Source organism: Stegodyphus dumicola, chromosome 5 (genome assembly GCF_044657685.1).
Source record: "Stegodyphus dumicola isolate Sdum_Otavi_A_Nest chromosome 5, ASM4465768v1".
In the NCBI taxonomy this organism is placed as follows: domain Eukaryota; kingdom Metazoa; phylum Arthropoda; class Arachnida; order Araneae; family Eresidae; genus Stegodyphus; species Stegodyphus dumicola.
Genome location: NC_140772.1, coordinates 30,259,346 through 30,273,352, shown reverse-complemented (window position 1 = coordinate 30,273,352; position 14,007 = coordinate 30,259,346). Strand labels below are relative to the sequence as shown.

At 33.0% G+C, this 14,007-nt stretch overlaps 2 protein-coding genes across 4 annotated transcripts in view; one reads left to right on the top strand and one right to left on the bottom strand.

Annotated features, from left to right (window-relative positions):
- The window catches only part of LOC118203396 (uncharacterized), a 74,823-nt gene extending 73,337 nt beyond the window's left edge, over positions 1-1,486 (bottom strand). For all 3 annotated transcript variants that reach the window (XM_085816541.1, XM_085816540.1, XM_085816542.1), the window contains exon 1: positions 1,312-1,486. The gene's annotated coding sequence lies outside the window, so the exon portion shown is untranslated. The remainder of the gene's footprint in view (positions 1-1,311) is intronic.
- Positions 1,487-1,594: 108 nt separating this feature from the next.
- The window catches only part of LOC118187406 (CD9 antigen-like), a 54,606-nt gene continuing 42,193 nt past the window's right edge, over positions 1,595-14,007 (top strand). Inside the window, exon 1 of the mRNA XM_085816543.1 lies at positions 1,595-1,810. Within this exon, the coding sequence (XP_085672669.1) occupies positions 1,739-1,810 (72 nt within the window). The 5' untranslated portion in view covers positions 1,595-1,738. The remainder of the gene's footprint in view (positions 1,811-14,007) is intronic.

The following is a 14,007-nucleotide window of genomic DNA, read 5'->3' as shown; positions in this document are numbered from 1 at the left end:
AATTTTCAGCAACCTATCAGGGAGCTGATTACAGCTCATTAATGCACAAATATTCTAAAACCAATCAGAGAGCTGATTACATCACGCCTAGAATTAAAATTATTTAAATAATCATACATAATAAAATCATTTTAAAAAAGAAATGCAAAATTAAATTGTATTTTAATATTTAACAGCCATAAATAATGTTTAAAACATTAGATTAAATTTATAGATATTAAAACCAATTACTTTTAAAGTAAAGTGACGTCACTGACTACATCATCCACAGCATAAAATTTCATAAAATATGATAAAGAATAAAATTTTTATTTCAAATAAAAATGCAAAATTAAATTGATTTTTAATATTTAGAAGCCATAAATAATATTTAAAACACGGAATTTATGCATAATAACACGCATTATTTTTTAAATAAAATGTCAACAAAGTATCGGTTACCATAAATAACTTATCCAGCAATGGGTTTACCATAAGTCGTATTACTCGCCAAAAGAAAAATTGCCAAAAACTCGCCAAAATCCGTGCAACCGTCTACCAAAGTAGCACCCAGTTTATCGTCAGTGTATCGTGAGTTTTATTGTAAAGAGTATCTTGAGTGTGTCGAGCTCCGAGAGCGATTGGCCGAGTCGGCAGCTGTTTTAGTGTTTTGACATGAAGTTGAAGAGTGACAGTCTGAGGTTTGTGTTGCTGATTGTTTCAGCGCGTTTTTCACAGTTTTCGGCAACTGTAACTCACCTTCGGAACTATCCTGTGAAATACTGGCGAATAAATTGTGTTTCGATTCTTCTTCAAGTGTAGTGGTCAATCACTCCAATCCCACTAACTCGTAGAATACAATATTAATAATAAAAATTTGTGAAAAGCTAGTAGTGGGTTTTTTAAAACATGCTGATGTTTTATATAGTGCCAAATTGGAATTAAGACCACGATACTCCATGTGTCTTAATTAAGGAAATTTGCAATGTAGCTGAGCTAGTTTCTTAAATACCAGCTTTTTCAAACAACAATACGGTGATGTATTATAATGCAATAAAATCTGTTGTAATGATAGATTCATATAATTAATTCTCATGCTATTTTTGTTGTCATTATTTGAAATAAAGAATATGCTAGAATGTTACGTAATGTGTATAAAAGCACTGAAAATTTATAAAAAATATTATATCTAGTGCGAAAATATTATCATTGGTTACTCTGATAGTATCATTTTAATATTTTGTGTAAAATACGTTTGGAAGAAAATGAGAAAGAAATTAATTGATATTTGAATTCAAGAATAATGAGCTTCAGTCGAGGTAAAGTACTTACCTTTTCTTCTCGAAGAAAATCTTTGCTAAATAATGCCAAACATATGATGCTAAATTCTTGAACACAAATCTCTCAATGCATTTACAAAAAGACAAAATTATTATGAATACGATAGATGACAGTGTTCAGGGAATTTAGTTTTGAAAGCGCATTTCCATAAGTTTTAAAAGGTAATTCGCTGATAACTGTCAGGTACATCTAATCAGCGTTGCTTAGGAGCGAACATTTTTCCACCAGAATGAACTTCGTACTATTCTACAGATAAGGAGTAGGTTTCTGACAACGAACGTAACAATCAGAAAGCTCAAAAAGGTACTCTGATGAAACTACCTCAATCTACTTTGGGTGCTCAAAATTTCTGTACACATTATTTGGGTGTAGATCGTTAAATTTCCGTTATATTTTAGTGAATAAATTGTGACGGAAAATGGCGCCCCAGGCGGATCCAGTCACGGCTATAATGAAATACACCATTTTTACTATAAACTTCATAGTATGGGTAAGTCCACCATTTTTCTTTTTAATCGTCCTAGTTTGTAACAGCCATTTTGTACGACGAATAAGGAAGTTAGCATGATGGACTATTTAAACTGTTTAAGAACACCTATGATTTTGTTATTAAAATACTATGTTGTAAAATTATTAGCGCAAATGTAAATATATTGTTGAAGGTAATTTATAAAGACTTAATATTAATTTCTTATTGCATGCAATTTAAATTGCGTGGGAATGAATCGTCGTTTTCATTCTTCGAAGGAAAAAAAAAACTTTTCGGGAATTGTAACAACTTGTTCTTTACGTACGCTGTAAATTGTTATTTAAGTATATGTTGTAAATTTTACAATCTTTCAAGAAAAAAGGAATTAGCTAGTTAAAGTTAAGTATATTTTACCAAGTAAAACCGTAATTTTAAAATTGCATGAATAACATCTATTTAAGCGGAACTTAAAAGTAATAAAGATTTTACATTATCAGTTTATTGTGATCTAAAAGCAATATATTTCGGAACATTGAAAATTCTTAAATAATGTCTTTTTACAAATTCTTAATAAATGATCCTCAGCTGGGTGTGCAAGTTAACTTTAGCGATATTTAAGGAACTCACTCAGGATTAGGATTATTCAATTATATCAAAGCATACAAGGGCTGTCTGCCTTAAAGGGAGAGATGCCTTCGTGGAGGACTTTCTAAGGGAAACTGAGTCGTATACACTTTACACATGGCCGTTTTGCCCATGCACCCAGTCCGTTCGCGGGATTCGAACCTCGGACCGAACTAACAGTGTTCAGCGTCTTTACCGCTCGGCTGCTGGTGGGCCCAGAATCCCCTCAGAAAGGTTACCAAATGAAACGATCATTGCCATTCACAAGGAATAATCTTCTGTATTATAATTATCTCCAAAACATACAGTAATATAATCATATAGTGTTTACCTGTGTTATTAAATTATACTAGTTGAATCAGCTAAAATTATTCTCTCCCTGCCTCTACATATACAGCGGTGGCCAAAATTGTGGTCACTTTTGGAAATTTTTATATTTTTAACTTTGTATACTTATAGAAATTGTTACGTTTCGCAAAATGCAAACTTGTATATATCATTTTAAAGCGAATTTATTACTGAATTCAATACAAAACACAAAATTCAATTATTTGTAATACACAAAAGTTATATGTACTTTAATATAAATGAAAAACACAGTTATGAAGTGGTTTGTAATGTCTAGCTTTCCTGGCCAATCACTGTTCTTGTTCTGAGAACCAATCAAATGTTAGTAACTGCCAGTAGAAGCTGACATCATGTTTACACTTGAAACAATTCATTATTTTGCTTTGTTCTGTAGAAGGAGGACCTGTTTCTTGTACACTGCAATTACAAGTCGGAATTTTTGTAAAAATTTTTAAGATTTAGTCAAGAAGCAATGACATCAAATAAAAGAGTAGACTGGACACCTAGAAAGAGATGTAATATTATTGTGTTACGAGAAAGTGGTCTTTCCTATGCTGAAATTGCAAGACAGGTGAGTGGTTCAGTGACTACATCTGGAGTTCGAAAGTTTTGTTTACGATATCAGGAGACAAATTCAATAAAAAACACAGAAGGAAAAGGCCGAAAAAGATGCACCACATCTATTGATGACAGAAGAATAAAATGACTATGTCTCCAAGATAGAAAAATGTCATCAGCGGCCATCAGAAGTGATCTGAATGATGCTGGTGTTTCTGTCAGTTCAAGAAAAATCAGGAGAAGATTAACAGATGTTGGACTGAGAGGTAGAATTCCACGAAAAAAGCCTTATCTTAATTTTCAGCAACGAAAAAAAAGACTTTAGTGTTCAAAAGAACACATTAATTGGACAGATGATCAGTGGTCACAAGTTATATGGAGTGATGAAACTAAGATATCGTTATTCGGTAGTGATGGGCGAAAATATGTAAGACGTAGAATAGGAGAAGAGCTATATCTTGACTGCATTCAAGCAACTGTGAAGAACCCAGTTAGTGTTAGGATTTGGTCACGCATGTCAGTAGATGGTATTGGTCGCCTTCATGTCATCGATGGGACACCGAATGCCAGAAAATACATTGACACTATTCTAGAACCAAAACTTCTACCTTCCATCAGAGATCTCTTTCCCAACAATGCTTCGTTTATTTTTCAGCAGGATTCTGCTCCTTGCCACACGGCCAAAAATTATCGAAAGAGTGGTTTTCGTACAAAGAGCATTAAATTGTTGTCATGGCCAGGAAACAGTCCTGACCTCAATCCTATCGAAAATGTGTGGCACCGTTTGAAAACTCTTGTCCGAATGAGACGCCCACCAAATAAGAGGGTCATACGAAATGACCGCTGTTATAGATATTATAAATTGTAATTAAAATGATTGCGTTCAGTTGCAAATCATTTCAAAAACAGGTGATTGCTAATGCAAACAAATGTTCACGTTCCCCCTGACACGCTCAATTTGCGTTCAGCTGAAAATTCAGTTTAAAACACACTGCCGGAATGAAATCGGGCAAGATTTTAAACTCTTTACGCGGAAGGATATTTAGCATAGGAGTTTGGGTAAACCTACCTGATGAGATGTACTACGCACAACTCGTTAGTTGGTTTCGTCTCCTGGAATTTCTCAACGTTTGCAAGTTTCAAGATAATTCATATGTAAATATAGTTAAATGCATAATAAGCAACAATTGCATGAATTAAAAATATTTAAATGTTCTTAAATACAATGATAATTTAATTAAAACAATGATAACTGCATGTATGGTATCAGTGTATATGGAATATTTGAATGCCGTGGCAAGCTGACCCCATTGGCTAGTACAGTTACGCAGGCAACCAATAAACTATCGGCGACAAACAGACACTTAAGCCACATAAATAAACTTTACATAAAAAGTATTTGAGGCGGTTTCTTTCTCTCTCTCTCTCTCTGTCTATGTATATATATATATATATATATATAAATCTTTATTCTTCACTTAGATATCTTTATTGCTTTCTTTATTTGATGTGTATGATTAGACAGAGTTAGAAGTCTTTAGTCTATCCTTCATACAGCCCATATCTTTTAAGAGCTAAAAAAATGAAAGTTTAACATCCATCAGTAAGTGAAATCTGGTACATCTGCACTCTTACCCCGAAATATAGTCTCTAACTGGCGTTTGGGAAGCTGAAACTCTGTAACAGTACGTTCAGGTTGCTGTTTGGAAATGGTTACTAACATCAAACCCCTCAGCGATTCAGACTTCGAATAGTGATTTACATCCAAGGACATTTGATACAATCCTCTGAATTCAAGAAATATTTAAAAAATGTTGACCCCTGATCTTCAGCAGCATATTGGAAAAACATATTTTGCATTGCAAAAATAATTTCACCTTGTTTTCGGAAAGGTTCACAAGCGCATTTCTCATTTTTTGAGTGTAAAAAATACAAGTGTTTTCCCTAATTTAAGAAAAAATCTTTGCTTTCAACTGACAGACGTCTACCAAAGGAAAAGAAAAGCAAAAATAAAGAGTATTGCTTGTTATATTTCTCTTTCTCGTCTTAGTTTATCGTCATATTTGTTGAATTACTTCATTTTTTAAACGAAAGGAATAATCTACTGCTTTAGTTATAAGTATTGCACTCCTTACGTTCTACCTTGTAATTATAGCCTTTTGTAATTCCTTTATTCCAGATTTTGGTAATTAACTTAGGCGCATCTTTGGCTCTATGTTTGAAAACTGTTGAGTAAATGGACGCTGAAACGGATCATTTTTACCTTTATCTGGCTTATAATTCATTTTATAGTTATGTTAATTACGTGGTAGATTAATTTATTCTTTTCGTTGTTCCTTTGTTATTGATTTCTTAAGTGACTAACATTAAAATGAGTTCAGGATAAGAATAAGTGTTAATAATTTTCTCTTAAACTTGATAAACCTATGTTTTATCAGTACAGAAGTATCAGCAACAAATAGTGTATACATCAGTGAGAGATTTATTTTAATTTAGAGCTGTCATTAACAGTTCTTTGGAAACAAAAGACAATTAATGATCATTAGATACCTACTGAATGAAATTATTACTTTAGAATTGAAGGAGGTGATTATTAGATTTTTCCGCTTCTGGTATAGCTTTTCACTGACTAATGCATGACGTGTTCCGCTTCACCACAAACAATTTCAAAATGCATTATCTTATCGCTTAAACCAAATAAAATGAAGGTGCATATCTAAGCATACCTGAGTACGAGATAAGGTTCGAAGGTGAACTTTGCGTCAACAAATGTAAAGCAAACGAGCGTTTCAATTGTCTTAGCTGAATTGTCGTATCATGTTTTTTACTGGATAAAAAGTTATTGCATGCTTTTAAAATAAATTTTACCGGTTTTAAAGAGAGAGAAATTAAAAGAAATTACATAATTTAAATGTTGACCCCTGATTACAGGTACATAACCTGTTTGTGAGACATAAACAAGGAATTATGTCTCACAAACAGGTTATGTACCTGTTTGTGAGACATAATTCCTTGTTTAAGTTCTAACAGCACTTATAGTTTCCTTTTCAATTTGGTCATTTTTCCTTCCTGTGCCGACAAACAGTTATATTTTTATGATAAATCTTTCTTAAATACGTCATTTCAGAACTAATCGCTGTCATATGATTCTTATATGATGCGCATATGATAAAAACAAAAGTAAAATCTGTTATTCAGTTACAATTAACCTGAAACTTCAACTGAACTACATAAAATGTAACTATAACCATAATAACTCTCTATAAAGAAATTAAATAAACATTCTTCATATAATGTTAATAATATAATATTTGCTTTTCTCACCCTTATCATTGTACTGCTGTCATCTTTCGGTCTCTTCTGTTAATTATACGTTGAAATGCTATGAGTATGTTCACATGCTCTTACAATTACGAGACACTGGACGCACGTCTTTTGCTAGCTCAGCTATCAAGTATGTCCAGGAAAAAGATATGTATCAATCGCCGCCTAAAGTGCACCTTTATTGTAGTCATCCAGCTATTGTTATCATTTACCAACAAACTTAAAATATTCATCTACGCATATACTACAGATAGAAAATTAAGCAACTAAGATGCGATGCGCGATATCTCAAATGTACAAACAATGGTATATTACAGTCTGAAAAAAACAGTCAAATAGTTACGAGAAATGTTGTTGGAAAATCATTGTGTTGGAATGTGTTGGTCAATCATTGTGTTGGATTGTGTTGGAATCATTGTGTGGAGAAATGTTGTTGGAAAATCATTGTGTGAAATCATTGTGTTTTGCATCTCATTTGGGAAAAAATTACATGCTAAAGGTATGAACGTCATGCCTGCCATCTTGAAGAATGGCATCTAGAATCTCGAGGCTGGTACCACCAACCCATTTATTTCAGACGAAAAACTGCTTGACACGATTTTTCTACCTGCTTTACGGTTGAAAAAAAAATGGAAGATTTTTTTTTTCCTTTCATTCGCAAAAAGTTGGAAATTGCTCGTTTTCAACAACCAATCAAGCATCAGTATCAACTGACGGTTGATGAATGTTCATCGTCATCAACCGCCAATTGTTTTGGGGAGTTGGAATAAGGGATTGGGTGCTTGCTGCGGGGATTAGCTGCTTCACATCGTGTGACAAAGCAGAAAATTTGCTCTAAAGAAGGGTTTTATTAAAGTTTTTTCAGTTGCGACTCCTTTTTATCACTGAGAGTTTTTCGCGACCCCAGGACCCCATAATATTTACGAAAATTTTGTGGGATCCTTTAAGTATTGCACAAATCCGACACACGCGTGAAACTGTCAATTTTTTCGCTTGTACTGTAATATACTATTCCGGTTTTAGGTCATTAACTTTAATTTTTAATTTTAAGACATAGAACATTGTGAAAATTTTAAATAAGAAACAGACGAAATGACAGCGTCACGTGCAAAGTAAGGAAAATGAATATTTATATTATAAAAAGAATGCATTGAAACTTTTTTTTTCTTAGTTTATTACAAAAAACTCATTTCAATAAATATTAGGAAACATAATAAATAAGAGATAGAAATGTTAGACACCTGTGAGTAGTACTTCCTGAGAAAAGTTACATCGAGTACAAAAAAATCACGTTTGGAGTAAAACGAGTTTTTATGTGAAAATCCCCATTTATCAAAGCATTCGATGACAAATTAAAACTAGATTTTTTACATTTCTAATTTTCATACGGATTAAAGAATAGTATTTTTAGAAAGCTAAAAGTGTAGAAAATTTGAAAATGCAAACATCCGGAATCACCCTTTTTGAATATTTTTTGTTTCCAACACGCCTGAAATATTGTTCATAAATTTTCGCTCCCTATCGTAGCAATTACGTCGTCATACGGTTTCTTTCTTGAGCGGAAAAAAAAATCTACACCGCCGTTGATCTACATCTTTTCTATTCTCTCATAGTTTTCACTGCGAGCCTTCGGGAACGCTTTCTGCTGAAGAAATGCCCAGACCTGCTCTTCCATATTGACGTCCCATGACTTAAGTTATGGGGAAACATGTGATTGTGGCGACAATTTCAAAGTAATGACATAATCACCGAAAGGAACACCGAGAAACTCGAAGTTAGCAGTAATTTGCATAAATAACATTATTCTTTGTAGATTGACTTATAGCTCTTAACATCTGCGAAGCATTACGTGAAAAATATGTATCGTTTTTAAGAACAGCAAAAGTTATCTTGTATGAACAAATCATACAGGAAGAAAAAGTCGTTTTCGCCTTGAATGAGGATATCCTGAAAAAAGTGTTTGTTCTTAACTGAAGGACGTTGTAAAAAGAAGATATGTTTTTGAAGATATCTTAACCTTTAACTGCTGTGAGCGGTCTGTCAGACCGCGCGACATTTTCCATTAAATGCTTCCACCTCTTAGAACAATTAATGGATATTGCCATTCTTAGTACCTTCCTAAAACAGTTGTTCAAGGTCACATACCAAGTTGCGTTTGGCTAGCTCTATTTCTTCCTTTATTTCTTTTTTAATTTCCCCCCACTCAGCGGTCTGTGGGACCGATCACAGCAGATACGATTCAAATTTCGGCCGGTAACTTTTCGTTGTTGTTACATACTTCACTTTTTTATAAATATTCTTGAAATTGCTTCAAATGCGTGCAGGAAATGTCCTATATATCTTACCCAAGACCAATTTTAATAAATAGTTCGAAATTGGTCTAATTTAGAGTTCTCTGATGAAAGTTCCCATGATGAAATTATTGAGAGCGACCACGACACAAATTCAGAAATATATGCCGATGAAAATGAAAATCCATGTTTTCCTTCTGCAAGAGATTTTGTATTGGAAAAAATAAATTCAAATAGTCTATTCAAGTGCCCAACAAGGGTGTTCGAACTCGTAATCACAATATTATTCTTCGTTCAATCTATACAACTACTCGTAGAACCCGACGTTGGCCTATAGCAATATTCTTCAGAAACTTGGATTATATGTGCAAGAAATGCATTCGTATTATTTCAGTCTTATCCCATTGGCTCCGAAAATGAAACGAAAAGATTTCACTGGCAATTCAGTTGGTGTAGTCTCATGTAAAACGAAGGATAACTTCATCAAAGAACTCAAACTTATGATAAGAAGATTTTTCGGAATAAATGATGATGAAGGAAACATTGCGATCGAAGACGATAAATTAGATAAAGAAAAGAACGTGCTATGTTTGTCCACCGAGCAAAAAAAAAAAAAAAAAAAAAAAAAAAGGAAAACAGCTTACAAATGTATAGAATGCAAAGAACCAATATGTCTACAATGCAGTAGAAAAGTATGCAAAATGCATATAAAATATAAAAAAAGTATATAAAATGCAGCTCGAATTATAATTTTTAAAATAAAGCTTCATTTTCTATATTCTTATTAAAGCATTCTTATCGCAAATTTTAATGTAAAATAAAAATGTTGAATTTTAAAATTTACTTCCATCAAGATACGTAAGCGAAGGAATTATTATCTAGTATATATTTTATTCTAATGAGCTGATTTAAATATAAAAATTGCTTTATATCTTCATGAAAAATTTAAATATATGAAATTAAATAACATTTACTCAAATAAGAAAAGTAAAACAATATCTTATTTTGTTTTTAGCAGAAGCGGTCTGAGAGACCGCTCACGTTAGTTATGCGACAATTTAAGTCACAGTAGTTAAAGGTTAAAAGGAGATTAACTGCCTAGAATAAAACCGTACGAGCACAGAAATAATTTTTTATCGTCAGTTTTCATTTCCTTGTTATGTTAAAATTGTTCCTTGTTATGTTAAATATGTTCCTTGTTATGTTATTCCTTGTTATGTTCCTTGTTATGTTTATTTCCTTGTTAAGTTAAAATTCGCTAGTCCAAGGCTTTATATACTTAGCAAATGTACTACTTGTTACTTGCACATCGCTTTCATAAACTATTTATAAACTATTTACTTTTACATCGCAAATACTGTTGGGTTTTACTAGGATTATCAATAAAAGGACTGGGATATCATCATTGCTACACCGGTTGTTTTTTGCAGAACTTTTACTATTTCCTGTGACTCTCGATTTTCCACATTTCTTACTTCTTTTACTCTTTTAAGGGGGCTCATACACCTTAAACCCCTAATGATCTTCGAATATGTGACTGTTGCAAGAGTTCGGATATTTTATTTATTTTAAAAGCAATTACTTCCAACCTTTTACAGCTGACTACATAATATAGCTGCTTTGGAAACTAGTAACCAGAAAGTTTGTGTTGCCACAAATATTTTTGTAATTTAATCCTCTTTGTGACAAAATATTTCGCCATGTTTCCACCTTGCGCGCACGATATTTTAAAAATGGCTAATGGTACACACTTGAAATTTGATGTAATTCTTTATATGGGCACTATTTTCTAACTGAACCAACAATCTGATGAATATTTTAATATTGAAAAATTTTATGGACGAAAACATTACAATTTTTTTTAATAAAATACATTTTACAAACTCAACTCAAAATAAAATAAAAATTTAACATGAAATTTTTAGAATTTTAGGTTCACAGTAGTTTCCAAATGTTATAAAAGCTATATATTAAATATGGAATTAAATTATGAAACAGAATGTTTTAAACTGTGTGCGCAAGTTGGAAACATGACGAAAAATTTTGTCACAAAGCGAATAAATTATAAAAATATTTGTGGCAACACAAACTTTCTGATTGCTATTTCAGAACGCAGCTATATTGTGTAGTCAGCTGTTAAAAGTTGGTAGTAATTGCTTTTAAAATAAATAAGTTATCCTAATTCTTGCAACAGTCACCTATTCGAACATCTTATAGGTTTTAAGGTGTATGAGTCCCCTTAATCTTGACAAAGTTGTTTTTCGAATACCTTCTTTAGTGAGTTTTAGGGCTTTATGTCTGATTCGTATCTATTTAATTTCTAGAAATAGCTCAATATCTCCATCAAATGGATACTTCTTTGAAATTTGGTATTTGGTAAGTATGAATTCATACAATTTCGAGGAATCCTCTCCTGGTAATTCTGAAATCACAGACATAACGATTGAAATTCAGCGTTGGAAGTAGTTAGCTCTTGAAACGAAGGTGATAACGAACGAAGTAAATAATAACAAAGATGATTTCACAGAAACAGTTTTAAGATGACATTCAAATTATTCGCGCTTGAAATAATTTTGTTCATTTTCTAACTTTGCAATAATACTTGATGCTGATGTAGTAAGGTAAAGGCAAGCAAATTTTGTAAAAGCTATGTCTCAGAGAATATCTTATCTTACTCTAAAGACTTATGTGCATTAGTATTTTACGCCTGTTTACATCATGTTAAGATTATAAGGTATTTCTCCCGCATTCTTAGCATACCTTCGTGGTGTAAAGGCGAGCACACTCGGCGCGTATTCAAGAGATCTGAGGTCCGAATCCCAGCGAGGATGTTTCTCATTTCCAGCATCAAAATAACTTAATAACTCTACAAGATACTGGATGTAATTTTTGTTCCTGGCTTACATATTTTATAACAAAAAGATTATACAATGCCCAATTCACAATAAAATCTCCGATCTTTTATCTCGTTTGACATGTAAAATTCTCTGTTCAATCTTCGGTTCCTTTCAGCGTAAGATGGCCCTTCTTTATACGTACGATTTGTAATGTTTATTTGGATTCTTTTAAGATATTCTTATGTGTCAAACATATTAACATCAGAAATATTAACATGTCATAAATATTAACAAACACATTGAAGCACAATTAAATTAGTGGTCGATAACGTTATGCAAATATCGTGCTGCTGCAGGCTTATTTTTCACATGTGAGGATGTTACCATACTGATACAGCTCGAAGTGTAGCCCACTTTAAGCAGTTTAAAAAGTAACATGATAGGTAAAATTCGCGACTTAGACGCCATTCATCGAGGATAGGTAATAATTGCTCGATGCGTAGGTAATTCAATTTCAGAAATATCTCGGAAACTAAGTTTTACTCGTTTAACAATATCAAGATAATGGCTATCTTTATCTATCTAGATCCTGTGCACATCGATTGCGAAGGAAGAAAGAATTGGTAAGCAACCAGCAAGCGTTCAAGAAAGAAACTTCGAAGATTCAGCCGTATCTTACGTATCTTTTGAATTTCTGTTACTTGTAAGAAGCATTCTCTCTGCATGTAACTTCTTAGATCTGATGGACAATTGCTTGCATCTCTTCTTTCGTTTTTGGCATCCGAATGAAAATGATGTATATGTTGTGTAGTAAAATTCGGGTTTTTTATACGCGATCAAACAGTTATGTACGCAACATATACCAGCAGGACAACGTCTTCGGTTACAGAGGCCGTTGAAACTGGCCATTGAAAAGGTCGTTGCTAAACCTCATTGAGCACCTTTGGAATGCTTTGAAACAACGGCAAAAGTGTCGGGGAATAGTTTTACTTTGCCTTATTGTCAAAACTCGCCCTTGTTTGGCCCTGCATGCTTTTGTTATTTTATTTAATAAATGTGGGGCCTGGGCGGTTGTTGGGATTGTCTTTCGTGGGCATTTGGTCTGTTGGACTGCCCTCGAGTTGAATTTGGCTCTGCGTTTGGGCGCCCGGTGCATGGCGTCTTGTGATTCCTCTTTAGGCTCTAGATATAGGTGGACGTGGTCTATACCGATTAACCTTTTGGTAAAGGGACAGTGCCCACATCCTCCGTTGCTTATCGCTTAGTAGGAATCTTCAGCTTTTTATTTTATTCATAAATTAAGCTTGGTTCTTAGCTTGTATGATAAACAAAATAACTTGTTAAATGTTAATTTTCTGTACTATTCAAATTAGTTCTCAACTGTAATTTGATTAAACGTTGATTCTTGCTCAGTAAAACAATGAATCACTTTCGCGTTAATTAATTACTATTGATTGATCGAAAGTTGAGTTGTTCCCTTTGATAAACCAATTAATTTCAATATAACAACAATAATTGCTTCATTTTTATCTGCACTGCAGTGTTACCTACTTTATCAGTTTACTAATTTGAAAAACATTTTATTTCGGGCTTTTAATTATAACACTGGCATATTTTACTACAATAGAATTCTAACTAGCATTTTATAAAATTTCCTAAATTTTTATTTTCCTAGGAGATGATGTATAAAAGTTTCTTCTTATATATATAGTTTGAGTAAATCAGGAAAGTAATCCTGACTAACCTATCTCAGGAAACAATGTAGTTGAAGTAATTAACGTAGTAAAAATTAATCTAATTATTGTTTTCTTTTATATAATTTTGATTACAACAATGAAAATTTAATTATAAAAATGGGAATTACTGTACCCTTCCTAGGGTGGCTGACTTCACAAAGCAATAAAAAAAAGACAAAATTCGTTTTCGGCAATCGTTTTTTGAGTTTCGTCTCTTTTCTTAATATACGAAATGCATGAAAGAGTGTAGACTCATTAAGGTTTTTGGAAGTAGGAGACGGAAAAAATGGGCCATTCCCATGCCGGAACTCTAAAGCTGGACCTCTCGAGTACGAGTCGAGTATTCTTCCAATTACACCATGAAGGCATGCGGAAAAGACGAAGAAAATACCTCATACTTCCCCTTTTGAAGGTTGACTGGGGATTAGAGGACTCAATCGCCGAATCTCGTAGTGACGAATTATCGTCTACTACCTTTTAGCTCAAGCGCCATTTGCAGA